This window comes from Mya arenaria, chromosome 6 (genome assembly GCF_026914265.1).
Source record: "Mya arenaria isolate MELC-2E11 chromosome 6, ASM2691426v1".
Lineage (NCBI taxonomy): Eukaryota > Metazoa > Mollusca > Bivalvia > Myida > Myidae > Mya > Mya arenaria.
Window position 1 is genome coordinate 55484607 of NC_069127.1, and position 26819 is coordinate 55511425.

The 26819-nt window shown below is 39.3% G+C and overlaps 1 protein-coding gene across 3 annotated transcripts in view; it reads right to left on the reverse strand.

The window, feature by feature from the left end:
* Window positions 1-26819, reverse strand: part of LOC128238815 (neurogenic locus notch homolog protein 2-like) — a 74194-nt gene that overhangs the window by 35461 nt on the left and 11914 nt on the right. For all 3 annotated transcript variants that reach the window (XM_052955077.1, XM_052955076.1, XM_052955078.1), the window contains exons 2-18: window positions 20186-20311; window positions 19774-19929; window positions 19332-19514; window positions 18440-18613; window positions 16841-17008; window positions 14201-14371; window positions 10867-11037; window positions 9075-9245; window positions 8495-8623; window positions 7594-7707; window positions 7098-7211; window positions 6057-6170; window positions 5353-5466; window positions 3895-4008; window positions 2009-2122; window positions 1533-1646; window positions 873-983 (exon numbers count right to left, since the gene is read on the reverse strand). In XM_052955077.1, the coding sequence (XP_052811037.1) occupies window positions 873-983; window positions 1533-1646; window positions 2009-2122; window positions 3895-4008; window positions 5353-5466; window positions 6057-6170; window positions 7098-7211; window positions 7594-7707; window positions 8495-8623; window positions 9075-9245; window positions 10867-11037; window positions 14201-14371; window positions 16841-17008; window positions 18440-18613; window positions 19332-19514; window positions 19774-19929; window positions 20186-20311 (2358 nt within the window). The remainder of the gene's footprint in view (window positions 1-872; window positions 984-1532; window positions 1647-2008; window positions 2123-3894; window positions 4009-5352; window positions 5467-6056; window positions 6171-7097; window positions 7212-7593; window positions 7708-8494; window positions 8624-9074; window positions 9246-10866; window positions 11038-14200; window positions 14372-16840; window positions 17009-18439; window positions 18614-19331; window positions 19515-19773; window positions 19930-20185; window positions 20312-26819) is intronic.

Genomic DNA, 26819 nt, shown 5'->3' on the forward strand with positions numbered 1-26819 from the left:
TTTGAGAGTACATACTAACAACCTTTTAACCATTACTAAATGAATATCATACACTTTTACCATTAGAAACAAATCGCGTAACGCGTTGGCAGGATATCGACCTTTCTACAATTTGTGTCATAGCAATGTAATGCTGAATGAAACGGAAAGTATGTGAATATTTCTTAGTTTGTCTCAGTAATTTCAGTCCAATATCTTGAGCATGTAGCATAATGCATATGTATATAAATCTATCCATTCTGCCCACGAGTACCATGTGTTGAGGGCATTATTACGATACATGTACATCAAACATACAGGAAATACATATATGTAGTATGTGGGTGATTCGATCCAGAGGTATTAGGCGTTGTAGAAAGAAGCCATAAACATAAACTTAATTAATATGTCCAAAACATTTTGTCGAGGTGCATTTGGTTTAGCTGGCATACCCTGGTATAATATTCTTAATGCCTTATCCGTGGCAGTGCATTGTTAATGAAACGAAGCTCGAGACAAGGTTTTATATAATATTGAGAATTACTCCATACCTTATAAGTAACTATTTGGCGTATTCCACAGGTGACTTATATTTCATGATCTCATTGAGAATCAACATTAAACTCTAAAAAAATCGCGAAGGAAATTATGAGCGACCAAATACTATCTTAAGATGTTTATGTTAATAGTTATGTTTTATAATTATATGACTATATCACAAAACGTTGCAGGTCGAAGACCATTCAACGCTTTAAGCGCTTTGATTTTTATCTCCGATGTGAAAATATTGTTAGTATTCTTTAAATTCAGCTTAGGTAAAAAAAAAATTAAATACAAAGATGAAATGTTGACTATTATGTTTTATAAATGCGGCTCATGTGTCCATAGCTTACCGACATTGCACGTTTTTCCAGTATAGCCAACTGTACAGGCGCACGTGAAATCGAAGACAAGGTCGGTGCAAGCACCGTTCTCACATGGATTAGGGCTGCAGTCATTAATATCTGCAAAATCACAACTGTGTGAATTTCATTCACATTTCGAAAGCAACTTTGGAACAAATATATTTTTCACGAACGTTTTGTAGTCAATAAAATTAATTGAAACAGTTCTTTTTTGTGTTCGGAGCTGGATATAAGTGTGATTAAATATACTACATTTCTTACATGCTTTTCGGTGAAATATGAAGTTTGTTTATAAGTGGAATAACAGCAGTGGAAATATCATTTTGATATTACTGGAAACTAAGGAGTGAAAATATCAAATTTAAGAACAACTCTTATTTTAAAATCAATCGTAGTGACTTCCCGTGAACATAGAAAAAAACTTTTTAGGACACTCTTGAAATAAAAAAAGTTCCTGAATTGAAATTAACAATACTAATAGTTTTTATTATTATAAGTTATTCATTTTTATCATAATTAAAAAACAACAACATTCAAACACTTTAGATAGAATTTCAGCAAAATAAATCTTAAAGTAATTTGAATATTGCAATAAATATTGATTACATTTTGGAGTAATTTCGACATCGAAGCATCGCTTGTACTCACTTGTTTCACAGTTTGTTCCTGTATAACCCGAGATACACGTGCATGTGTATGTGTTGATCCCGTCTGCGCATGCGCCACTATTCTGGCACGGGTCTGGAGAGCAGTCATCGTTGTCTGAAAGGGAACGGGCAAAATATATCTAATATTAGCTGCATTTAGTTTAAATATGCTTACGTTTAAACATCATAATTTGGCACATTTCTAATGATAAGATTGTGTTTTGACGAAAGAAAACTGATCTTTTATTGATTTCTTTACACTGTATTGTCACTTGTGATTTGTTTTGAAGATAAAAGGCAGATACAGAGGTAAAGGCGTTTAAATCTTTACTCGGTTACTTTTCAGCGTTGTTGTATTGTAACATTGAAAAATGTAATAGTTTAATCAATTTGTTTATTGCGTTGTTGTTGTTGTTTTCATTTTATAACTGGTACACCACATCTTGGTTGGACAAGATAAAAAAAATTCAGCCGTACTTGTTTCGCAGAAATTCCCGCTGTATCCGGCAACACACGTGCACGAGTAACCGCCGGGTTCATCGACACACGCGGCGCCGTTCAAACACCCGTGCGATACACAATCGTTGTTGTCTACAACATTGATGAAGGTCTATCAGGTTAATATGCTTTGGTATTTAAGTCGCATTGTATATATACGCAAGTCGAATGACTTAATGTTTTAACATAGTTTGAATGTTGAGGAGGAGGCAGATCGCCCGTAGCTCCAAGTGTCTGGTTCTTGCTTCAAGGCTAGAAAGTCTGGTTTTTACTCTCGAGCTAGATAGTCGTAGTTATTCCACAGATATATGATGACTTGTAAATAAAATGTAACACTTTAAAAGGACTGTCTCACAGATGATAAAATAGCGAAAAAAAATTTTCGAATAATGACATAAACTTGACATTGATGTGTACAATGCATTGAAACTTACTAATTGAAGTACCACATAGTTTACAATTTATTTAAGTTGAGCAGTTATTTCGTATTTTTCCATTAAAAAGATTACTGGGTATGTCAACCAGGTAGAATTCATTCCTTATGCGTGATTGGCTAGTCGGTGTTATCACGTGATATTACCGAGGAAGGCTTATAGCTTAATTATGTCACCCATTTAGAGTAATCCGTGATAGCTCAGTAAGGAAGACGCTATGCTTTAATTTTTACGACGCGGGTTCGAACCCGCTCTCCGACACAATCTTTTTTTTTACATTTTGGTACTTTTTTCAATTACGACATCAAAGCGAATTCTACTAGATGAATGTCCTGAGATTCGTTACAGAAAAAAACTTTTTTGGGTGCAAATCTGTGACACAGTCCCTTTAAGGACTTGTTTCAAACATAAGGTGACACTGGACTATTGTGTCACATGTTTTTTTGTTGTTGTTTTTTCAAACATAAAGCACTCCTGCTTTTGTATCATTCATAAAATAACTATGAAATACTGCACTTTAACAATGTCAGAAAATCATGTTATTATTCATGTACACGTATGTATCTTCGTAACGAAGACTGGTTTAATTTACTATTGTTCGTTCATGTGGGATATTTGACCATTTCCTGACGGTTATTTGCGATTATTAAACTAGCAACCAATTTGTAGTAGAGGAATCAGATGTTATCTTGTTTATGGTTAAAAAGTTTCTGAATCCCCAACTACCAACTGGTTGGTAGTTGAATATTCGCAAATAACCGACTGGAATTAATCGAGTAGCTTAATATCAACATCAACATCTAACTCTGATTTTTCGAATCCCCATCTGGCAACTAACAAGTAGGTACCTGAATATTTGAATCCCCACCTGGCAACTAGTAGGTAGTTGAATATTGGAATCCCCAACAGGCAACTAGGAGGTAGTTGAATATTGGAATCCCTAACTGGCAACTAGGAGGTAGTTGAATATTGGAATCCCTAACTGGCAACTAGGAGGTAGTTGAATATTCGAATCCCCAACTGGCAACTAGGAGGTAGTTGAATATTGGAATCCCTAACTGGCAACTAGGAGGTAGTTGAATATTCGAATCCTCAACTGGCAACTAGTAGGAAGTTGAATATTTGAATCCCCAACTAGCAACTAGCAGGTAGTTGAATATTGGAATCCCAAACTGGCAACTAGTAGGTAGTTGAATATTCGAATTTCAAACTGGCAACTAGTAGGTAGTTGAATATTCGAATTTCAAACTGGCAACTGGTAGGTAGTTGAATATTCGAATTCCAAACTGGCAACTGGTAGGTAGTTGAATATTCGAATCCCAAACTGGCAACTAGTAAGCAGTTAAACATTCGAATCCCAAACTACCAACTACCTTTCAACTTTATCGTCATCATAAAATCTAGAATTTCGAGAAACACCAGAGAGATTACCGAGTTGACAGAAGGCTCCGGAGAATCCATCCACACACTCGCACGTAAACGCGTTGACACCGTCCACACACGTGCCGCTGTTCTGACACGGATTTGGGGAACACTCGTCAATATCTGAAGTTGTGAAATAATTAAGTCACAAGAAAATATAGTAAATAACTGGTTGTTTCGATGTAACGTATAGTATGTTAGACGGCTAATCTAGGTAACAGTTAGATGCTGATCAAGTTCCATGAACATATGGTCATAAATGTGGCCTCTAGAGTGTTTACATGTTTTTCCTATTATTTGACCTGGTGACCTAGTATTAGAACGCTCATGACCCAGATTCGAACTTGGCCTAGAGCTAATCAATACAAACGTTCTGACTTTGTTTCATGAACATAAATGTGACATCTTGAGTGCTAACAAGCTTTTACTATGATTTGACCTAATGACCTAGTTTTTGACCATACATGACCCGGATGGATAAACATCATACTAATGAAGAACGCAAATTCTGACAAAGGCATATGTATCGGAAGAGTGGCAGTAGGCGAACCTTTAAACATCTAACAGTTAAAATTCTTAATGATTACTTAAATGGTACTTAAAATTGCCGTTTTGCTATTTCATCGGCTGTAAATGTGGGAAATGTGGGTTGTATCTTAAAGTCCTGGTTTAAGCCTTCTTTAAGTGACCCCACCCCTCTCAAAAACAACAACAAAAAAACAACTGTGTATCCGAATATCCTGCTTTGCAGTTTTAAAAGTTTTATTATATTAATAGACCCTAAAAGGCCCTGAGCCAATAAACGAATACACAGGAAATTTGCCCCTACAGTGGCACCAGAACAATTAGCAGGAGATGCACAGCAGGTGATTATCATCCCAAACATTCCTTAAACTAGGCCTTAAACTAGGCCTTTAATGGGTTGTATCACTTCTAGTTGCTTGCGTATAGTCCATACATGATCTAACGAGACTGGAGGTCGAGTTGAAAGTATCTCAGTTACTCAAGAAACGAGAAGGGGTGCAATGCTACAGATCAACCGATGAACACGGTACTGCATTTATATCATACCTTTTCAAATATATATTTTTAACAATAATGATTTATAATTTTCTTTACAAAAGAATTTAAATTCGACGAAAAACGTCCTATTCATTTCGCGTAGTATTGCGGAAGAAGATTTGCGCATGCGCACTTGGCTACTGCGTGATACGGCATCAGAAAACACAGTCGGATTTCTTTTCGGTTTCCAGCTTTTAATTTTGAATCCACTGGCCTTTAAACCAGTTAATAGGTCCGTATTAAATCATGCAATTTTTGAAATAACGCAAAGTAATTTACAGATTAAACACCACAACCTGTATTTCACGAGTGACTATGGCTCCAAGGCACGACCACCTATAGTACCACAAATTCACATTACCGCGACTATGAATTCAAGATAAGTCGAGCTAAGAAGGATCTTACTCGTTCCGCAGTTTGTGCCCTCGAATCCCGTGACACAATCGCACGTGAACATGTTGACGCCATCTTCACACGTGCCGCCATTTTTGCACGTGACACCTACACACTCGTCGATATCTGAATTGGTAATACAAAAGCATTTTCATTATCTAACAGTTATTATGCTATCAACAAAGCTTAAATAATGTACTTCCTCTTATTGTTATATATCCATATTCTAACTTTCATTTCAGCTCGAAGCTTCCCTATTATTAAAATACATACTGCAAAAATTAAAGATGCATTCTTACTCCCAAATAAAATTTACCACAATTAATACAATTGCTTTAATACACCAAAAATAATGAATAAATGTCGACAACAAAGGTTTTTGTTTAGGATACCATGTTTATTTGAAAGGAATTTGCATAAAACACGGTATTTCTACATTACGGGACAATAGAAAATCGTAGTAAAACTTTTTGCATTCACCAATCATTTAATATTTTTGCGATTTCAGTTAATACACGGTTACAATATTGTTATCAGTCATAAATATTTTCCATAAATGTATTATTTAGTGAGTAGTAAAAGGTTTATCAGTCAATGTTTGTGTTTGTTTTACATGGGTATGTATTGATTTTGAATAAGAGTGTCACTTTAAAGGAGGGATAATTTAGCAATGGCTGATGGCTTTATAACAATACCTTCCATGCCACGGCACTTACCTATCTCACAAAGTGGCCCTTCATATCCCGCTGCACATGTGCACGTGTACTCGTTGATCCCATCTACGCACGTGGCGCCATTTTCACACACATTGCCTACACACTCATCAATGTCTGAAAAATAGCAGGTGTTATTTTGTTGAAGAGAAGAATCTTAATACAAACATTCATTCAAATAGGGCTAACGTTTTGGTAAAAAACTTGATACAAACGTGTCTGAGACGTGCTAAGCACCGAAAGAACGTATTAACAAACGAATGCGGTCTTCGTCCAGCACCAAGCTTGCACAGCGTCAATCAAGTTCCTACTAGGCTTAAGTCACACCGTCAATACATCCATGCCTTCGTTAATACGTTCTTATTACGTCTTGAGTCGGACACGCCTTCACTACGTTTATTTTTGACATGTTGAAAGTCCGCTCACGTCCTTCACGTCCATACAGACCATACCACGTATTTATCGGTGTCTCCTGCGTTCCTTCTACGTTGAATAAGTTCTGACTGCGTCCTGCCAGATTTCTAAGGACGTAGTGGGAACGTGGCCTATTATGATGTGGGCATTAAACAATGGTGTTACATAACTCGAGATGATACAAAAGTATGCATGTCCGAATGGAGGCCAATGCGAAATATAAGTTCGATTCATATGATATGCCTGGTTATGTAGCGTAGGAAAGTCTGACTTTTTTATTCGTTTTTAGCAGAATACTTGTAGATTTAATTTAATAATACATGTTTGCTTCATGAGTGCATTAGACTTCTTGTTCTAAATTACACAAGCCCTTTATACGTATTTACTGCTAGTAATAAAGTTGTACCAAATGTTCAAATTTACACAATTTTGTATCGCGTATTGAATCAATATCTATCATTTTTTCACATTATTTTTTTTTTCTTTTCAAAAAAAAAGAAAAGAACGGGCGGCATCTACTTTGTTTGGACGGTCGGTCACCGAAACCAGACATTCTTTGTTTTTGGCCTAATGCATAATTGTGGATTTTTGTTATATGTCAATCAACAAGTATGGTTATTTTATAATTACTGATTTCACAATCTACGCCCTCAAATCCCGCCACGCATGCGCATGTGTATGTTGCCAGTCCGTCTGTACACGCGCCACCGTTCTGGCAAGGATTAGGTGAGCAGTCATCCGGATCTGAAGTGACACATGGCATACATGTTTACAAAAACGCTCGATCAGATCAAAACTCGCAATCATCATCATCATCATCATCATCATCATCATCATCATATTATTATTATTATTATTATTATTATTATTATTATTATTATTATTATTATTATTATTATTATTATTATTATCATCATCAGCATCATCATCATCTTCATCATCTTCATCATCATCATCATCTTCATCATCATCATCATCATCATCATCATCATCATCATCATCATTGTTCATCAGCATCAGCATCATCGTCATCGTCATCATCATCATCATCATCATCATCATCATCATCATCATCATCATCATCATCATTTCTTCATTCGGGTCTCCTCTCTAATCATGAACTTACTGACGTCACAGTTTTTCCCAGACCAGCCCGTTGCGCATTCGCAGGAATAGTCTGCTATTTGGTCCGTGCATACACCGCCGTTATCACATGGTGAAGTCAAACATTCGTCAATTTCTGAAGAAATAAATATATACTGATTATGAATGCCTGGAGTAATAGACATCCATAGTGTATATGTAATATCTTAATGATTAGGAAGGGCTGAAGATATCAGTCGTCGGAACTGGAATATAAGACAAAACATCCAATGGACGAAACATCGCATGCCTTAATTGACAAGGTGTTGTGGCAGGGTGCCCCCCCCCCCCCCCTGCAAAATGATTTAGGATGATTTGTCAATCCTGCAAAAATGATGTGGGATGTTTTGTCCACCCTGCCAAAATGATTTTGGATGATTTGTCCACACTGCCAAAATGATGTGGGATGTTTTATTCCACCCTGCAATAATGATTAGGTGTGATTAGTCCATCCTGCCCAAATGATGAGGCATCATTTGTCAACCTAGTGAAAAATGGCATGGGATGTTTTGTCGGGCACCAACATGACGCTACATAAGAAGCGCAGAGCGTAATCTGGTACTGTGCGTACAGATACGACGATGAACTATTACTAGCCGCGGTACATCTAAATCAGATCTAATATTTTGTCCAAAATGCTTCTCAAAACGACGTTATCAACAGGGGCGGATCCAGAATTTACGTTAGAGGAAGCGTGACTAACATGCACTACCTTTTGACATTCACCCCGCCCTCAAAACCGAAATTTAAATAGTTTTAAATGTTGGCAAGGCAGGTGTGCTCCCCTAAGAAATTTTACCAATTTCTAGTCCGACTTCTTGCAATTTCAGCGTATTTTAAGGGGGCGCACCCAAGGATCCGCTAGTGATCAAGTGAAATTCTACCTGAGCAGTTGAAAGTAGTCCCCTCGTCCTGGTAACCATTGAGACAGGTGCAGGTGCCCGATGCGCATGCGCCGAAGTCAATTTCGTCACAGAGATCCGTTTTTACTGAGCAGTCGTCACCAAGTTTTCCTTTGAAAAGAATGGCATAAAAACGAATAATAAAGCAAATGATTGTAACATTTTAAGTAGGGAACATGTAATCATGGTTTAAGACTGTGAATAAGGCCTACAAAGAGTGGAACGTGGCTTTGTACAATGGGCTACTCTTATAGTTAACAGAGACATCATACCCCAATTAATAAAAGAGTGTTTGGATACGGGTGTTGGATTTGTTGCAGAACTTTTAAACAGACAAAAGATTGTTTCATTTTAAAGAAAGGCCGTAGGGTCGGCCGGTTTTCGACGATGAACTATTGCTAGCCGTGGTAATTTTAAAATACATGTAGATCTAAACTATTGCCCAAAATGCAACTTAAAACGACGTAAAGCAGACATAATTTGAAAGATCTGGAGTTGAAAATCAAACAAATATCACGTTGAAATTCCTTGAAATTGAAGTACGGAAAGTAAGATAATTCACCTGGCAGACATGTCGGGGCGGTTCCACTCCAATTGTGGTCCGCTTGACAGGTGCGCGTGATGTCATCACTCAACTGAAACCCTGCCGAGCACGAGTACGTTGCTTGTTCATTTAGAATCGTGTCTGCGTACGTAACTAAGCCGTTGAATGGGTCTGTTAGCGCGCCACAGTCTTCAATATAAAGCGATTATTTCATCGTTGGAATCACTTGTGAAATAGCAGGCGAAATCCATGTAAGCTTGCATATGGCCATTCGTTACACCTCGGTCGTTCCCAACGAAAACAACCGCGGATGTATGCCGGTACATCAGTAAAAGTAGTTCGTAACAAAATAAATAATAGTATTCATTTATTGTAGTGTTTTAAAATCTATCGTGTATTATAAAGCACAAATCGCTTGCCAGTGAAGTGAATTATTGCAAAAATAATTCAGTTTCCCAAGGGTAACGTCATTACGTTTAACTGCTAAATTGAAATAACTATGCGATCTACTTGCAGTGTAGTTAAAAAATCGATGTAGAGATTTCTGACATTGTAAACCGTCCATATCCGTCTAAGGTTGTTTTAGACGGGAAAAGGCCGAGGTGTTCCGAAGGGGCATATTGCGTGCCAGAGTAGCGCAAAAAAGACAACTCAAGTCATGTTTTATCGCTATGAAATGTTTATATAAAAAGGGGGATAACAATTTTCTCCTTAATTATGTCAATTTGAGTAGTCTTGAGAAGTCTGTCCTGCTACTACCATTCAATATGGCGGCTTCCATCTCCATTTATTAAATAGTCAATGCAATTATTTTATGGCCATAAATAGTTTGCTATTACAGTTATCTAACCAGTGGACAAAAAAGCTAAATCTTCAGTTTTGTTATAATTGCTATTAAAAGAGCAATATTGCTAAAAAATGTTGTTCTACAATCAAAGAGATAAAAAAAATTGTAATATAATTGTTACAGTCGAAACCCATCGGCTCGATATCCCAGGGACCGGCAAAATACCTCGAGTCTCGAAAATATCGAGCCAAGCGGGAGTGCTTACATAGAGCAAACTAAAATCGGTCCTTTACATAAAGTTCGAGCCAACAAGGAAATCGAGCCAAGCGGAATCAAGCGAATGGGTTTCGACTGTATATGATAGATATTTAGAAACAATAAAAATGTCCATTCTCTGAGTGTTAAAGCTGCACTGTCACAGTTAAACCGTGTCTACAACTTTTTTTATTTTTTGTCTTTGAAAGAGCAAATCTTTGCGTAATTACCTGCAGACCAACGACAAAAGATCAAATTGCAGATTTTCATTTTTCCGTTCGAAAAATCATGTTTTATGTCTTAAACCGTTACTAACTACTAATTTTTGAGCCTAAAAATCAAAATCTGCGATCTGTTTTGTCAGCAATCTTATATCATTGGTTTGCAGATATTTATGCAAAAATTTGCTCCTTCCAAGACAAAAATTAAAAAAGTTTTAAAAATGGTATACATGTGAGAGTGTAGCTTTAAATGCTATTATATGAGCTTAAAGATGCTAATAAAATGTTGTAACCATTAGAAATTATCTGTTCTACAATCAAAGCGTCATTTTTTTGTAAAAATAATTGTTATATGATAGATATTTTAAAACATTTAAATATCCATTTTGTGAGTCTTAAATTCAGACTCAAGACTTTTGTGAAAACGTATATTGTATATTAAAAGCTGCTTGCTGTCTCGCTTTTTCATTTTTTAATGAATCAATTAAGAAAATATCCCATACATGTATATCATTTTTTTAAAAAGAAATATGATTATTTTAAATACCTTCAGTACATGTTGGCTCCGTTCCGGACCAAGCTGGACCCGTTTCACACGTGCGCATGGCATTGCCGACCAGTTTAAAGGTGGCTGAACATGTATACGTCGCAACCTCGTTGAGGATTGTGTTCGCGTAAGTTACGTCACCGTTCAACGGGTCTGTTAATGCTCCACAATCTATTGTGGGAAAATAAGTACATGGGTTACTTGTACAGTCAAAACTCGCTATGTCGAAGTCTTTTAAACCTCGGGAAAAATACTTCGAGATAACAAATATTCGGTTAAACCGAAATAAAAAAGAGTCTTCCTAAACCAACACATTCGAAGAAAGTTGTTTGAACTTCGGGAAATACTTCGAGATAACGAACATTCGGTTAAACCGATATAAAAGAAGAGTATAACTAACCAACACAATCGAAAAGAAGTAGGGCATAACCAAAACATCGAGATAACAGATTTCGTCATAGCGAGTTTCGACAGTTTTTATATTTTAATTCAGTAATAATTAAATACTTTATTGTTTAATAATCTTACCTTTATCTGCATGGGTTTAGGGTTATGATATATTAAGGATGTATTTGTCAATTTTAATACGTAAATCCAGAAACGCTTTTATCAATTTCTGTTAGTATCTTCATTATTCTAATTTCATTAGCAAATACTCACACATTCATTCTAAAATTTATTCCATGTATTAAGTTTTAAGAATAATGAAGGTATTTATACAGAAATTGATAGAAAGTTCCTAGTTATATTTAGGAGGATATTTCAGTGGATTTCTGTTTGTTTTGTATCAGTATAAGTGCACACTTCTTTGCTCTGGGGTCTTTGGTAAAATAAAAGTTTGTTGTTGTTTTTTATTTTATTTTTAAATCTTTCTTAATGTATAAGAACACGTTTTTTTTGCAATTTTCCAGCGCCCAATATACACATTTAGAGATAAAGAGTAGAAACCCGTTGGATCGATATTCCAGGGACCGGCCCAAATACTTCGAGCCTCGCGAATATCGTGCCAAGCGGGAATGCTTACAAAGAGTATAAACAAAATCGGTTCTTTACATCCACTTCGTGCCAACGAGGAAATCGAGCCAAGCGATTTCGAGCCAACGGGGTTCGACTGTATATCCTTTCAGTGACATTTATATTTTCCAGTGCTACATTTACACTTTTACTTTTAGTTGCATATATAATTATATAGTTTAACTATTTCCCTAATATTTAAGGTTTTGTAAACATTTCCATTGTGTAAGAAATGTAGTTCAATGTAAACAATAAAGAAATCATGAGAGGGTGTTAAAATAGCATTGCTATAATGAATAAGAATACAACCTACATTTACAGCCACTTCAATTGCAGATAGGCATACATTCAGATCACGGCTTAATCATTAAGAATTTCAACATTCGCAGGTGCTTAAAAGTCCTCCCACTGCCATTCATCCGATATAAAATCCCTGCGTCAGATTGTACGTTGACAAAATGTAAGCCAATGAGGTTGTATAATCAGTTAGATGACCTGAATTAAAAACTTAATGAATATGAAGGGCTCGTTTGCTACGCTCACTCCGATATGGGCATTGGATGTTCGGTCGAGCTGAGTTCACCCGGCCCCTTTGCGACGGTTTCTTTGATCTTATATTTGAAAGCCGTGTGAAGTTAGCTAAACATCCGATATTGGACATAAAATGAAAGTCATGCTGGCACGACATTGGGAATTGGACATCGGGCTTTCAAAAAGAAAATTGTGCTGACACAACATTGAACATTGAACATTGCCGGCACGATTTTGGACATTGGATATTCAAAAATGAAAGTCGTTCAAGCACGACATTAGACATTCAAAAAATGAAAGTCGTGCTGGCATGACAATGATAATCGGGCTTTCAAAAATAACTGTCGTGCCAGTACGATATTGGAAATTGGGTATTCAAAAATGAAGGTCGTGCTTGGACATTGACATTGGACATTTAAAATTGGCTTGTAAAACTGCGTTCCTTTTCCAGGTCTTTAATGGATTATTTTTCTTGGACCCGGCGTATTTTTTTAAACACCAGACATTCAATTTCACATAACTCAGTCAGTCGTATTATTGGATTATTTTCAATAAACAACATCCCGAGTCAAGCCCGTTTTGTATTCGAAAGTTGCACTCTCACAGATATACCCTTTTTACATTTTTTTTAGTTTTTGTCTTGGAAAGAGCAAATTTTGCGTAAATATCAGCAAACGAATGAATAAAGACTGCTGACAAAAGATCAAATCGCAGATTTTCATATTTGCGTACGAAAATTGATGTTTTATGGCTTAAACCGTTACTTACGGTTTAAATGAAATGCATAAAACATCAAAACTTAAATATAGAAATCTGCGATCTATTTTTGTGTCAGCTGTCTTATAAAACTGGTTTCCATGTTTTTTCTAAAAAATTGGCTCGTTCCAAGAAAAAAGAAGAATTAAAAAAGTTGTCAAAACTATCAATCTGTGAGATTGCAGCTTTAAAAGGCACTACAGCACTACAGCATTCGGAACTCTTTGGCCATTTTTATCGAGAATAACCTCGGATGTATGCCGGTACATCAGTAGAAGTAGTTCGTAAAATTTTGAATTATATTATAAATAAAATGTAGTGTTTTAGCTTGTATTTGTAGATTTAACAAATTTGGTTTTAATTGATTGCCAGTGAAGTATTTTATTGCAAACATAATTAAGATTCCCAAGAGTTCAGTCATCAAGTTTAACCGCTAAATTGAAATTACTACGCGATCTACTTGCACCGATTTCTGACATTGTAAACCGTCCATATACATCCGAGGTTGTTTTCGATGAAAATGGCCGAGGAGTTCCGAATAAGCACTACAGTACTTAAAAATGCCTATGATATGGCTACCATGAACTTCTATTTTAGTGTTCGCTAAGAAGTATCACAAACAGCAGACATAGTCAGTTTACACAATGGCGTTCATTTGTTTTAATCGGGTTGCTAAACAAAAGTGGTGTTTTCTGTCAAATAGCCCAGGCAAAGTATTTGTCACAGTCGGACCTCGCTATGTCGAACTTTGTTATCTCGATGTTCCGGTGATGCCGAACCCTTTTCGGATATTTTGGGTTTAGTAAGACATGTTTCGTATTTCGGTTATATCGATTGTTCGCTATCTCAAAGAATATTCCGATGTCCTAATGGCTTGGACATAGCGAGTTTTTTACAATATTTGCAAACATTCTGTAAAAATAGACATTCTTTCCGAAAATAAAACAAAAATTGTACTTCTTATTTATTGTCGTTTAAGGTAAAAAAAATTCTTAAACTGAGTATTACAATGCACAGTGCAGCTTTAACTGACCTTCAACACATGAAGGGTCCGACCCATCCCATAAGCCGGTGTTGAGACACGTTCTTTCGGCGTTACCGACAAGTTGGTAATCAGCGTCACACGAATACGAGGCTTTCTGGCCCTCGTACGTTAATGGGTGGGTAACTGCACCGCTTGCTGGAGCGGTTAAAGCACCGCAATCTGTGCACGAAAAACACGAACATGGCAGGTGAAATATATATGTAAGACTCAGATCTATGGCCCGCCCCACAACCGCGGCAAATTTAACAAACGTGGACAAAAGTGCATTCCGTACCATAGAAACGGGATCAGAGGGGTGTTGGGGCACCAGTAACTATTCTATTTTCTTATTAAATCGTTACCTTATACATATCATAATGAGATACTTAGTGTTGTTCCAGTAAAAGGCTTAGATTATAAGTAACTTCCATGGCCGAGAGTATAAGATAGGTTCATCCCGACCCGAGCGTAGGGTGTTTTGCGAAAGGCGCGAGGGTCGGGATGAAACTATCTATATGCGATAGCACGTGGTTGTCATGGATATGCGCGCAGTGATTCGGGTTATGTTAACAGTCAATTCGATCTTTTAATAGTTCTGAGAAGAGTGACGCTTTATTTCTTGAAATGTGCGTGAAAACTATTTTATAGTAACATTTGAAGCGAGAATTAATTAATTAGCGTTTTAATTACTGCCACAAGACAAGGTTTCCATGATACTACAGACGACAGTCTTCAACAAGGGAGGTAATATAATGTGACGACCGTTAAAAAGAAGTTTAATACGGGCATTTTATCTTCGCCCGTGGGCAAGATAAGAATATCTAGCATGGTTAAATTATTGGATCTACTTATCTGAGGTGGGTGAAAAACATGACCCGTATATTTCAGGTACATGTTGTAGGTATTTTTTAGAATAAGTGTTTCCCTTTCTTTTTCTTTTGTGCCATGATCACTGTATAGATAGGATTGTAAAATGATACAATGCTCATTGTAGGCATTATTTCATTAATATGTATAAACAGGCAACATACTTTTCTGATGATGTAACGTAATATAAATGTGAACGTTTAATTTGACAGTATGTGTTATCCATCAGTACTGTGAAGTTTAAAATCTTATAAAATATTTCTCATCAAATCGACGCAGATTATTTGATGCTTGTTTTTCGTCATAAAACATTACAAGTTTAGCAGTAACGTAAATTGCAGTATAAAGAGCACCATGTCATCTTCCTTTTAAGGTGTGATTAAATACGTCAAATATGTATAATATTGAATTAAAACAGTTTTCTACACTTTTCTTTTATAAAACGACAATATTTTACAAGTGAAAGCTATGTTCAAAAGTTTAAAATTATTTGGTAACGAACTTAAAAATGTTGTAGTTTCCAAACGCCCCAACAGCCAAGGCGTACACATGTCTTAAAATGTTTGAAAGATGATTCACTTTCATAAAATCATGGTCTCAAAAATTCTCCCTGAGCAAAACCTTTTCCCCCTCATAGTCCATTCCTTTTGGCAGTTTAATTCAAATATGGTTAAAATAAGACTATATTCAGCAAGAAACCCACTATGTACAATTACCTATGTAGCTATTCATCTATTGATATTAGCTTTTTCGATTTTAGAATACAACCTACATATTCAGCCAAAGAGATTGCAGATAGGCAACACTTAGGTAGTAGACTTAATCATTAAGAATTTCAACGTTTGCGCTTGTTTAATTAGGTCCGCCTACTGCCAATCATGCTACGCTCACTCCGCCCATTCTCAATTATAAGGAATTCACTTAATGCCATCTAACAATTACTACGTAAACCGATGCCTAAAGCCAACAGCGTATACGTCATCGTGATTATTAGATGACGTCATATGAAAAAAGGTGACGTCATTTGTATTTGGGGGTTGTGGGGGCATTTGATGGATAGCTACGGTTGTGGATTGAATTCATCACGTTTGAGTGATTTGTGTTCAAGCTCACGCTCTACCAATGGGATCCCAGGACAGATTGAGATTTAGACATTTGGAAGAGCTCTGACAACCATAATCCACTCACTAAGTATATTACAACAGCCAACTGTTAATTTAGTCATTTAGTAATGCACCAGTCAATTGTAACCACGCCCCCCCCCCCGGTCCGGGGAATAGCGGGGGCTTTGACTTTCGGTCCAGCCAAGCCCGGGTAAAATCCCCTCTGCGGGGACGAACTGATGGTAAAATAACCGCCAAAGGCCCCGCACCTAAGGGACCTTAGGTAAGGCCCATTCCTCGCTATATTTGGCCGAAGACGAAACAATCGCATTCACCCGGCACTGCGGGGCCACCGGAAAGGTAAAAACACGGCCCACTTTCCCGGCTTTCCCCGGTTTACCCTCGGACCTGGTGGGGCGGGGCGTGGTTTCAATTGGCTAATTAATTTTCATTGTTAAATGAGTTATTTAGAAAATCGCGCATTCGCTTTGCCTGGTCTAGTATAGAGGCATTTCGCGCTCAACACTTTTAGTTAGAATTTATTTTTGGTCTTCCAAACAAATAAAGTAAGCAGGCCTGGCGCATTTTGATACTAAAGTACCAACGAAAGTAACTCCACACTAAAAGCATAGTTTTTGGATGTATTCATATTAAAATTGAAACATATTAAAAGCGTTACCAATCAAGCATGTGGGTTCGTCCCCGCCCCAACCACCTTCTGCGCAGGTGCGAGTTTCAGTGCCAACCAGCACGTACCCGCCATTGCACGTGTAAGTAGCCACAGAGCTGAGAATAGTGGTAGGATGAGTCACTACGAGAGGTACCGCGGAGGCAAGGGGGCCACAATCTGTAAGAAAAACAACAACATAATTTTAGATAAAAGTTTTCTTCACCCAAATTCCAACAGTCAGAATACCGAACAATCAAAAACTACGATACACATTCGATTGAAGTCGACATTGACAAGGTCAAATTTTCACCGTCAGTCTGAGTTTGAGACCCATGCCTCAAACGGCAAATTTCAAATGTTTTGAACATCATTAGTTTACTTTTTGTTAAAAGGTTTATAAAAAATATCTTTAGTAAACAGAACAATTTTCTCGTTTGTTTACCACTTCTCTTTGAAGTTGAAAAAAAATGTGAATAAGGGTCATTGTCAACAAGGGAGAACATTGAAAGAATCACTCGGGCTAGTTTCGATTAAAAACTCATAAATTATTTGCATACTGAGAGTAGAAGCAGGGACGATCACCCGCTCAGTTCTATCAGAAATAACTGCATTCCTGTGTGGCACCCGTAATACACGTTGAAGAACGAGAGTAAATCTTACCTGGCGCCAATATCACGAAAATACTTAAGTCAAATCTCAAACTCAATCTTAACTCATTTTACCATATAACATCGAAATTTATTGAAAAATATATGTACATTTTTAAACCGCATTCTATCATGATTGATTGAAACTTTTGGTCTAGATTCCAATAGGAAAATATTCTACAGTTAAAAATGTACTTCAGTATAATTCATTGCCTTTTAACCAATCACTCAAGTATATTTTTTGCTCTAGAATATATTTTCTTTGAAATATTGTCAAAATCTTTCAATAACATCTTCTATGAGAAAATATGTTGCAAAAAGTATAAAAGCATGCAAGATTTTGAACAACACTATGTTTGTATGTGGTAAAATGAGTTGAGATTGAGATTTGACTTAAGTATTTGCGTGATATTAGGGGCTGGGTACTTAGTAATATCCTGTATGTGCACGTTGGCCTACAACCTTAAACAAATAGTACTCTCACGAGGTCCGACGTCGATGGATGAATTTCCTAGATTCTAAAATTAGAGGGGCAACAATACCAATCTATTAATATGTATTCGATCATGCACCAGTCAATTGTAACCACGCCCCACCCCAAGGTCCAGGGAATAGCGGGTCATATGGCGGTCCAGCCAAGCCAGGGGACGAACTGCTGGTAAAATCCCCGCAAAAAGCCCCCGCACACCAGGGACCCTAGGTAAGGACCATTCCCCGCTATTTTTGGCGCGAAGACAAAACCACTGCTTTAATCTGGCACTGCGGGGCCACCTGAACGGTAAAAACACGGCCCATTTCCCCCGCTATCCCCGGTATAACCCCGGACCTTGGGGTCGTGGTTACAACTGACTGGTGCATAAGCAACCCAATATTTTACAAGGAATGCACATTGACACCACTTCAGCCCATATCCACGTCCGCCTGATATGGTGGTGTCCCCTTTGCCTGAAAGAATACTTGCCATATATACACTCAGGCTCTGTTCCTGACCAAGTACCGTCGTTCTGACATGTTCGGGTCTCGTCACCGTTGGCCAATTGGTAGTTGGCATCACATACATATGTGGCTATACTCCCCACGATCGTGTCCGGTAATATGAGTACTCCATCCACGAGAGCGTCCAGCGCGCCACAATCTGTAATAGTTTAATTTAACCATTTTGAAAGGTTTAACATATATAAGCTTTATGCACGTCTTAACAATATCACGGCTCCGACGGCTGTTATATAATATTTAAACTTTATGAGTGAAATGTTTCAACATGAAAGTGACGACTTTTATTCCCTTACAAACATACAATATCTAGTCTTAACGCCTTTAAGATTAACCTCTCATATTTTCGTTAGAGAAAAAAGTTAAATTGAATTTCCTTGATGGAAATCGTTGAGAATAAATATATTTAAGCTTTGGTTTGATACCACACTGATGCTTTTATATGTACTAACATTTTGACATATCCCACGAACTATCTCACAAAGACGGACGGAAGGAAGGAAGGAAGGAAGGAAGGAAGGAAGGAAGGAAGGAAGGAAGGAAGGAAGGAAGGAAGGAAGGAAGGAAGGAAGGAAGGAAGGAAGGAAGGAAGGAAGGAAGGAAGGAAGGAAGGAAGGAAGGAAGGAAGGAAGGAAGGAAGGAAGGGAGGGAGGGAGGGAGGGAGGGAGGGAGGGAGGGAGGGAGGGAGGGAGGGAGGGAGGGAGGGAGGGAGGGAGGGAGGGAGGGAAGGAAGGAAGGAAGGAAGGAAGGAAGGAAGGAAGGAAGGAAGGAAGGAAGGAAGGAAGGAAGGAAGGAAGGAAGGAAGGAAGGAAGGAAGGAAGGAAGGAAGGAAGGAAGGAAGGAAATATCAACGCGGGTACCTCTGACAACACACGTTGGTTCTGTGCCGTCCCAGCCCGTGCCACTAACACAGTTCCTCGTAGTATCAACCCCAACCAGCTCGAAGCCCGGGTTACATGTGTAAGTGGCGGATCCACCAACCGCTGTAGGTCCGGCATCCGCGTTCACAGTTCCGTCCGTTGGTGCTGTCAAAGCTGGACATTCTGTGACAAAAGCATATGTGTTCGTGCAAATGTCCGCTTGCATCCGTATTTGTGCACGTTTTTGTTATACAAAAGAACGTTATAGCCATAAACCTAAGTCAAAGATTAAGAAATCGATCATTTTATACATCCATCGATCGACCAGCAAATCATTTGTTTTTTCACTCAAGCAAATTCTTCATGATATTAAATAGCCTGCCAATCATAATATTGAGCATAGCGTTAAATACTTATTGTTATTAAAGAAGCGAGAACGTACGGCATGTAACTGTGAGTGATTCCCAACCAGTTCCAGCCTGACAGTTAATGGTGTCTGTACCGACAAGTTCAAACCCGGCGTTACACGTGTACGTAACGGCTGTCAGAGACGTAGAGTCTGCAGAGCCATCCGCAAGATTAGGAGCCGCGCCGCAGTCTATGAGTACGGTGACAAAAACATATCATGTTATCTTTTGAAACATTTTCCGTTTCTATCCTTCAAGATATTGGAGTTACATGTATATTGATCCGCTATGAGTATGACGAGAATTATATAACTGTATGTATGCATGCATGAATTCTGTAAATTTATTATTACGCTACCACTTTAAATTGTTATACTAATTACACTCGGGATAACTATGAAAAATGAAAATGTTGACTTAACAGAACTGAATTACTTTGTAACCTACCGTATGTGCATGCAATGTTGTCTAGTAGCGCAATGTAATCAGCGATACATTTACAGACGAGATCCCCTATTACATCACAGGCGGTGTTGGCGTTGGCGTCACACTCTGTACCACCATCAGTGCACACTAAAAACAGTTTTCCACATGATTGGATAGTTGGTATTGTAGGTAAAGATAACCACCATTTACGCAACAAAACACATATAATGATCAGAGGCACATTCCTCATTACGACCCTCAGGGGCGTTTTATAGTAAAGCACCTCTAATCAAAACAATCCTCTGGGCAGTTTATAGTAATACTCCTCTTATCATGAGGACCCTCTGGATGTGTTATAGTAATAGACGTTTCATCATGACTACCCTCTGAGTGTTTTATAATAATGCACCTCTTATAATGACGACCCTCTGGGCGTTATATAGTAATACATCTCTAATCCTGGGAACCCTCTGGGCGTTTTAAAGTAATGCACCTCTAATTATGACGACCCTCTGGGCGTTATATAGTAATACACCTCTAACCACGGGGACCCTCCGGGCGTTTGTAATACACCTCTAATCACGGCGACTCTCTGGGTGTTTGTAATACACCTCTAATCCTGGGGACCCTCTGGGCGTTTTAAAGTAATACACCTCTAATCATGGGGACTCTCTGGGCGTTTTATAGTAATACACCTCTAATCATGACGACCCTCTGGGCGTTTTAAAGTAATACACCTCTAATCATGGGGACCCTCTGGGCGTTTTATAGTAATGCACCTCTAATCATGGCGACTCTCTGGGCGTTTATTAGTAATGCATGTCTAATCATGGGGACCCTCTGAACGTTTTATAGTAATGCACCTCTCATCATGACGACCATATGGGCGTTTTATAATAATGCACCTCAAATCATGGGGACCCTCTGGGCGTTTTATAGAAATACACCTCTAATCATGACGACCCTCTGTGCGTTTTATAGTAATACACCTCTAATCATGACGACCCTCTGCGCATTTTAAAGTAAAACACCTCTAATCATGACGACCCTCTGGGCGTTTTAAAGTAATACACCTCTAATCATGACGACCCTCTGGGCGTTTTATAGTAATACACCTCTAATCATGACGACCCTCTGGGCGTTTTATAGTAATACACCTCTAATCATGACGACCCTCTGGGCGTTTTATAGTAATACACCTCTAATCATGACGACCCTCTGCGCATTTTAAAGTAAAACACCTCTAATCGTGGGGACCCTCTGTGCGGTTCAAAGTAATACACCTCTAATCATGACGACCCTCTGGGCGTTTTATAGTAATACACCTCTAATCATGACGACCCTATGGGCGTTTTATTGTAATACACCTCTAATCATGACGACCCTCTGGGCGTTTTATAGTAATACACCTCTAATCATGACGACCCTCTGGGCGTTTTATAACAATACACATCTAATCTTGGGGACCCTCTGGTCGTTTTAAAGTAATACACCTCTAATCATGGCGACCCTCTGGGCTTTGTATAGTAATACACCTCTAATCATGGCGACTCTCTGGGCTTTGTATAGTAATACACCTCTAATCATGGCGACTCTCTGGGCTTTGTATAGTAATACACCTCTAATCATGGCGACTCTCTGGGCTTTGTATAGTAATACACCTCTAATCATGGCGACTCTCTTGGCGTTGTATAGTAATACACCTCTAATCATGGCGACTCTCTGGGCTTTGTATAGTAATACACCTCTAATCCTGGTGACCATCTGGGCGTTTTATAGTAATACACCTCGAATCATGGCGACTCTCTTGGTGTTTTAAAGCAATACACCTCTAATAATGACGACCCTCTGGGCGTTTTAAAGTAATACACCTCTAATCATGACGACCCTCTGTTGGCGTTTTAAAGTAATGCACCTCTAATTATAGGACCCTCTGAGCGTTTTAAAATAATACACCTCTAATCATGGGGACCCTCTTGGCGTTTTAAAGTAATGCACCTCTAATCCTGGGACCCTCTTGGCCTATAAAAGTAATGCACTTTTAATCATGGCGACTCTCTGGGCGTTTTAAAGTAATACACTTCTAATTATGGGGACTCTCTTTGCGTTTTAAAGCAATACACCTCTAATAATGACGACCCTCTGGGCGTTTCAAAGTAATACACCTCTAATCATGGGGACCCTCTTGGCGTTTTAAAGTAATACACCTCTAATCATGGCGACTCTCTTTGCGTTTTAAAGTAATACACCTCTAATCATGGGGACTCTCTGGGCGTTGTATAGTAATACACCTCTAATCATGGTGACTCTCTGGGTGTTTCATAGTAATACACCTCTAATCATGGGGACCCTCTTGGCGTTTTAAAGTAATGCACCTCTAATCATGGGGACCCTCTTGGCGTTTTAAAGTAATACACCTCTAATCATGGGGACACTCTGGGCGTTGTATAGTAATACACCTCTAATCATGGCGACTCTCTTGGTGTTTTAAAGCAATACACCTCTAATAATGACGACCCTCTGGGCGGTTTAAAGTAATACACCTCTAATCATGACGACCCTCTGTTGGCGTTTTAAATTAATGCACCTCTAATTATAGGACCCTCTGAGCGTTTTAAAATAATACACCTCTAATCATGACGACCCTCTTGGCGTTTTAAAGTAATGCACCTCTAATCCTGGGACCCTCTTGGCCTATAAAAGTAATGCACTTTTAATCATGGCGACTCTCTGGGCGTTTTAAAGTAATACACCTCTAATCATGGGGACTCTCTTTGCGTTTTAAAGCAATACACCTCTAATGATGACGACCCTCTGGGCGTTTTAAAGTAATACACCTCTAATCATGGCGACTCTCTTGGCGTTTTAAAGTAATACACCTCTAATCATGGGGACTCTCTTTGCGTTTTAAAGCAATACACCTCTAATGATGACGACCCTCTGGGCGTTTTAAAGTAATACACCTCTAATCATGGAGAACCTCTGGGCGTTTTAAAGCAATGCACCTCTAATCATGGCGACTCTCTGGGCGTTTTATAGTAATGCACCTCTACTCATGGGGACTCTCTTTGCGTTTTAAAGTAATTCACCTCTAATCATGGCGACCCTCTGGGCATTTTAAAGTAATACACCTCTTATCATGGGGACCCTCTGGGCGTTTCAAAGTATTACACCTCTAATCATGACGACCCTCTGTGCGTTTTAAAGTAATACACCCCTAATCATGACGACTCTCTGGCCGTTTTATTGTAATACACCTCAAATCATGGGGACTCTCTGGGCGTTTTAAGAAATACACCTCTAATCATGGCGACCCTCTGGGCGTTTTAAAGTAACACATCTCTAATCATGGGGACCCTCTGGGTGTTGTATAGTAATACCCCTCTAATCATGGCGACTCTATTGGTGTTTTAAAGTAATACACCTCTAATCATGATGACCCTCTGGGCGTTTTATAGTAATACACCTCTACTCATGGGGACTCTCTTTGCGTTTATACTATAAACTTTATAGTAATACACCTCTACTCATGGGGAATCTCTTTGCGTTTTAAAGTAATACACCCCTAATCATGACAAATCTCTGGCCGTTTTATTGTAATACACCTCAAATCATGGGGACTCTCTGGGCGTTTTAAGTAATACACCTCTAATCATGGCGACCCTCTGGGTGTGTAATAGTAATACACTTCTTATCATGACGACCCTCTGGGCGTTGTATGGTAATACACCTCTAATCATGGAGACCCTCTGGGTGTGTAATAGTAATACACTTCTTATCATGACGACCCTCTGGGCGTTGTATGGTAATACACCTCTAATCATGGAGACCCTCTGGGTGTTTTATAGTAATACACCTCTAATCATGACGACCCTATGGGCGTTTTATAGTAATGCACCTCTAATCATGGGGATCCTCTGGGCGTTTTATAGTAATACACCTCTAATCTCTAATCCTGGGGACCCTCTGGGCGTTTTAAAGTAATACACCTCTAATCCTGGTGACCATCTGGGCGTTTTATAGTAATGCACCTCTAATCATGGCGACTCTCTGGGCGTTTTAAAGTAATACACCTCTAATCATCGGGACCCTCTGGGCGTTTTATAGTAATACACCTCTAATCATGGCGACTCTCTGGGCGTTTTATAGTAATACACCTCTAATCCTGGGACCCTCAGGGCGTTTATAGTAATACACCTCTAATCATGGCGACTCTCTTGGCGTTTTAAAGTAATGCACCTCTAATTATGACGACCCTCTGGGCGTTTTATAGTAATGCACCTCTAATCATGGCGACTCTCTGGGCGTTTTATAGTAATACACCTCTAATCCTGGGACCCTCTGGGCGTTTTAAAGTAATACACCTCTAATCATGGCGACTCTCTTGGCGTTTTAAAGTAATACACCTCTAATCATGGCGACCCTCTGGGCATTTTAAAGTAATACACCTCTTATCATGGGGACCCTCTGGGCGTTTCAAAGTATTACACCTCTAATCATGACGACCCTCTGTGCGTTTTAAAGTAATACACCCCTAATCATGACGAATCTCTGGCCGTTTTATTGTAATACACCTCAAATCATGGGGACTCTCTGGGCGTTTTATAGTAATACACCTCTAATCATGGGGACCCTCTGGGCGTTTTATAGTAATACACCTCTAATCATGACGACCCTATGGGCGTTTTATAGTAATGCACCTCTAATCATGGGGATCCTCTGGGCGTTTTATAGTAATACACCTCTAATCTCTAATCCTGAGGACCCTCTGGGCGTTTTAAAGTAATACACCTCTAATCCTGGTGACCATCTGGGCGTTTTATAGTAATGCACCTCTAATCATGGCGACTCTCTGGGCGTTTTAAAGTAATACACCTCTAATCATGGCGACCCTCTGGGCATTTTAAAGTAATACACCTCTTATCATGGGGACCCTCTGGGCGTTTCAAAGTATTACACCTCTAATCATGACGACCCTCTGTGCGTTTTAAAGTAATACACCTCTAATCATGGCGACCCTCTGGGCGTTTTATAGTAATACACCTCTAATCATGGGAACCCTCAGGGCGTTTTATAGTAATACACCTCTAAATCTGGGGGCCCTCTGGGCATTTTATAGTAATACACCTCTAATTCTGGCGACTCTCTGGGCGTTTTATAATAATACACCTCTAAGCATGGCGACTCTCTGGGCGTTTTATAATAATACACCTCTAATCATGGCGACTCTCTGGGCGTTTTATAATAACACACCTCTAATCATGGCGACTCTCTGGGCGTTTTATAATAATACACCTCTAATCATGGCGACTCTCTGGGCGTTTTAAAGTAATACACCTCTAATCATTGGGACCCTCTGGGCGTTTTATAGTAATACACCTCTAATCATTGGGACCCTGTGGGCATTTCATAGTAATACACCTCTAATCATTGGGACCCTCTGGGCGTTTTATAGTAATACACCTCTAATCATTGGGACCCTGTGGGCATTTCATAGTAATACACCTCTAATTCTGGGGACCCCCTGGGCATTTTATAGTAATACACCTCTTATCATGGCGACTCTCTGGGCGGGAGGGCGTTTTAATGTCCCTCTAATCATGAAATATCTCGGTGAAGGATCGGGCAGGCTTTTTTTCAGTAATGGACCGCTGATGATGCGGACAGTCGGTTCAAGACCGGGCGAGCGTTTTACAGAAATCGGCCTTTAATGATGACGACCCTCGGTCCAGGACCGGCAAGCATTTTACAGTAGTGAGTCATTGAGGATGACGAATCTCGGTTCAAAGCCGGGCAAGCGTTTTACAGAAATGAGCCTCTGAGGATGACGACCCTCGGTCCAAAGCCGGGAAAGTGTTTTACAGAAACAAGCCTCTGAGGAAGACGACATTCGGTCCAATACCGGGAAAGCGTTTTACAAGATTGGCCTCTGAGGATGAAGACCGTCGGTCCAACACCGGGCAACCGTTTCACAGTTATACAGAAATGTGCCTCTGAGGATAACGACCCTCGGTCCAAAGCCGGGCAAGCGTTTTACAGTAATGAGTCTCTGATGATGATGACCCTCGATCCAAGACCGGGCAAGCATTATACAGAAATGCGCCTCTTAGGATTACGACCCTCGGTCCAAAGCCGGGCAAGCGTTTAACAGAAATTGGCCTCTGTTCATGACGACCCTCGGTGCAAGACCGGGCAAGCGTTATACAGAAATTGGCCTCTTAGGATGACGACCCTCGGTCCAAGACCGGGCAAGCGTTTTACAGTTTTGAGTCTCCGAGGATGACGACTCTCGGTCCAGGACCGGGCAAGCGTTTTTACAGTAATGAGTCTCTGAGGATGACGACCCTCGGTCCAAGACCGGGCAAGCGTTTTACAGTTTTGAGTCTCCGAGGATGACGACCCTCGGTCCAAGACCGGGCAAGAGTTTTACAGAAATGGGCCCCTGAAGATGACGACCCTCGGTCCAAGACCGGGCAAGCGTTTTAACAGTAATGAGTCGATGAGGATGACGACCCTCGGTCCAAGACCGGGCAAGCGTTTTACAGTTTTGAGTCTCCGAGGATGACGACCCTCGGTCCAGGACCGGGCAAGCGTTTTTACAGTAATGAGTCTCTGAGGATGACGACCCTCGGTCCAAGACCGGGCAAGCGTTTTA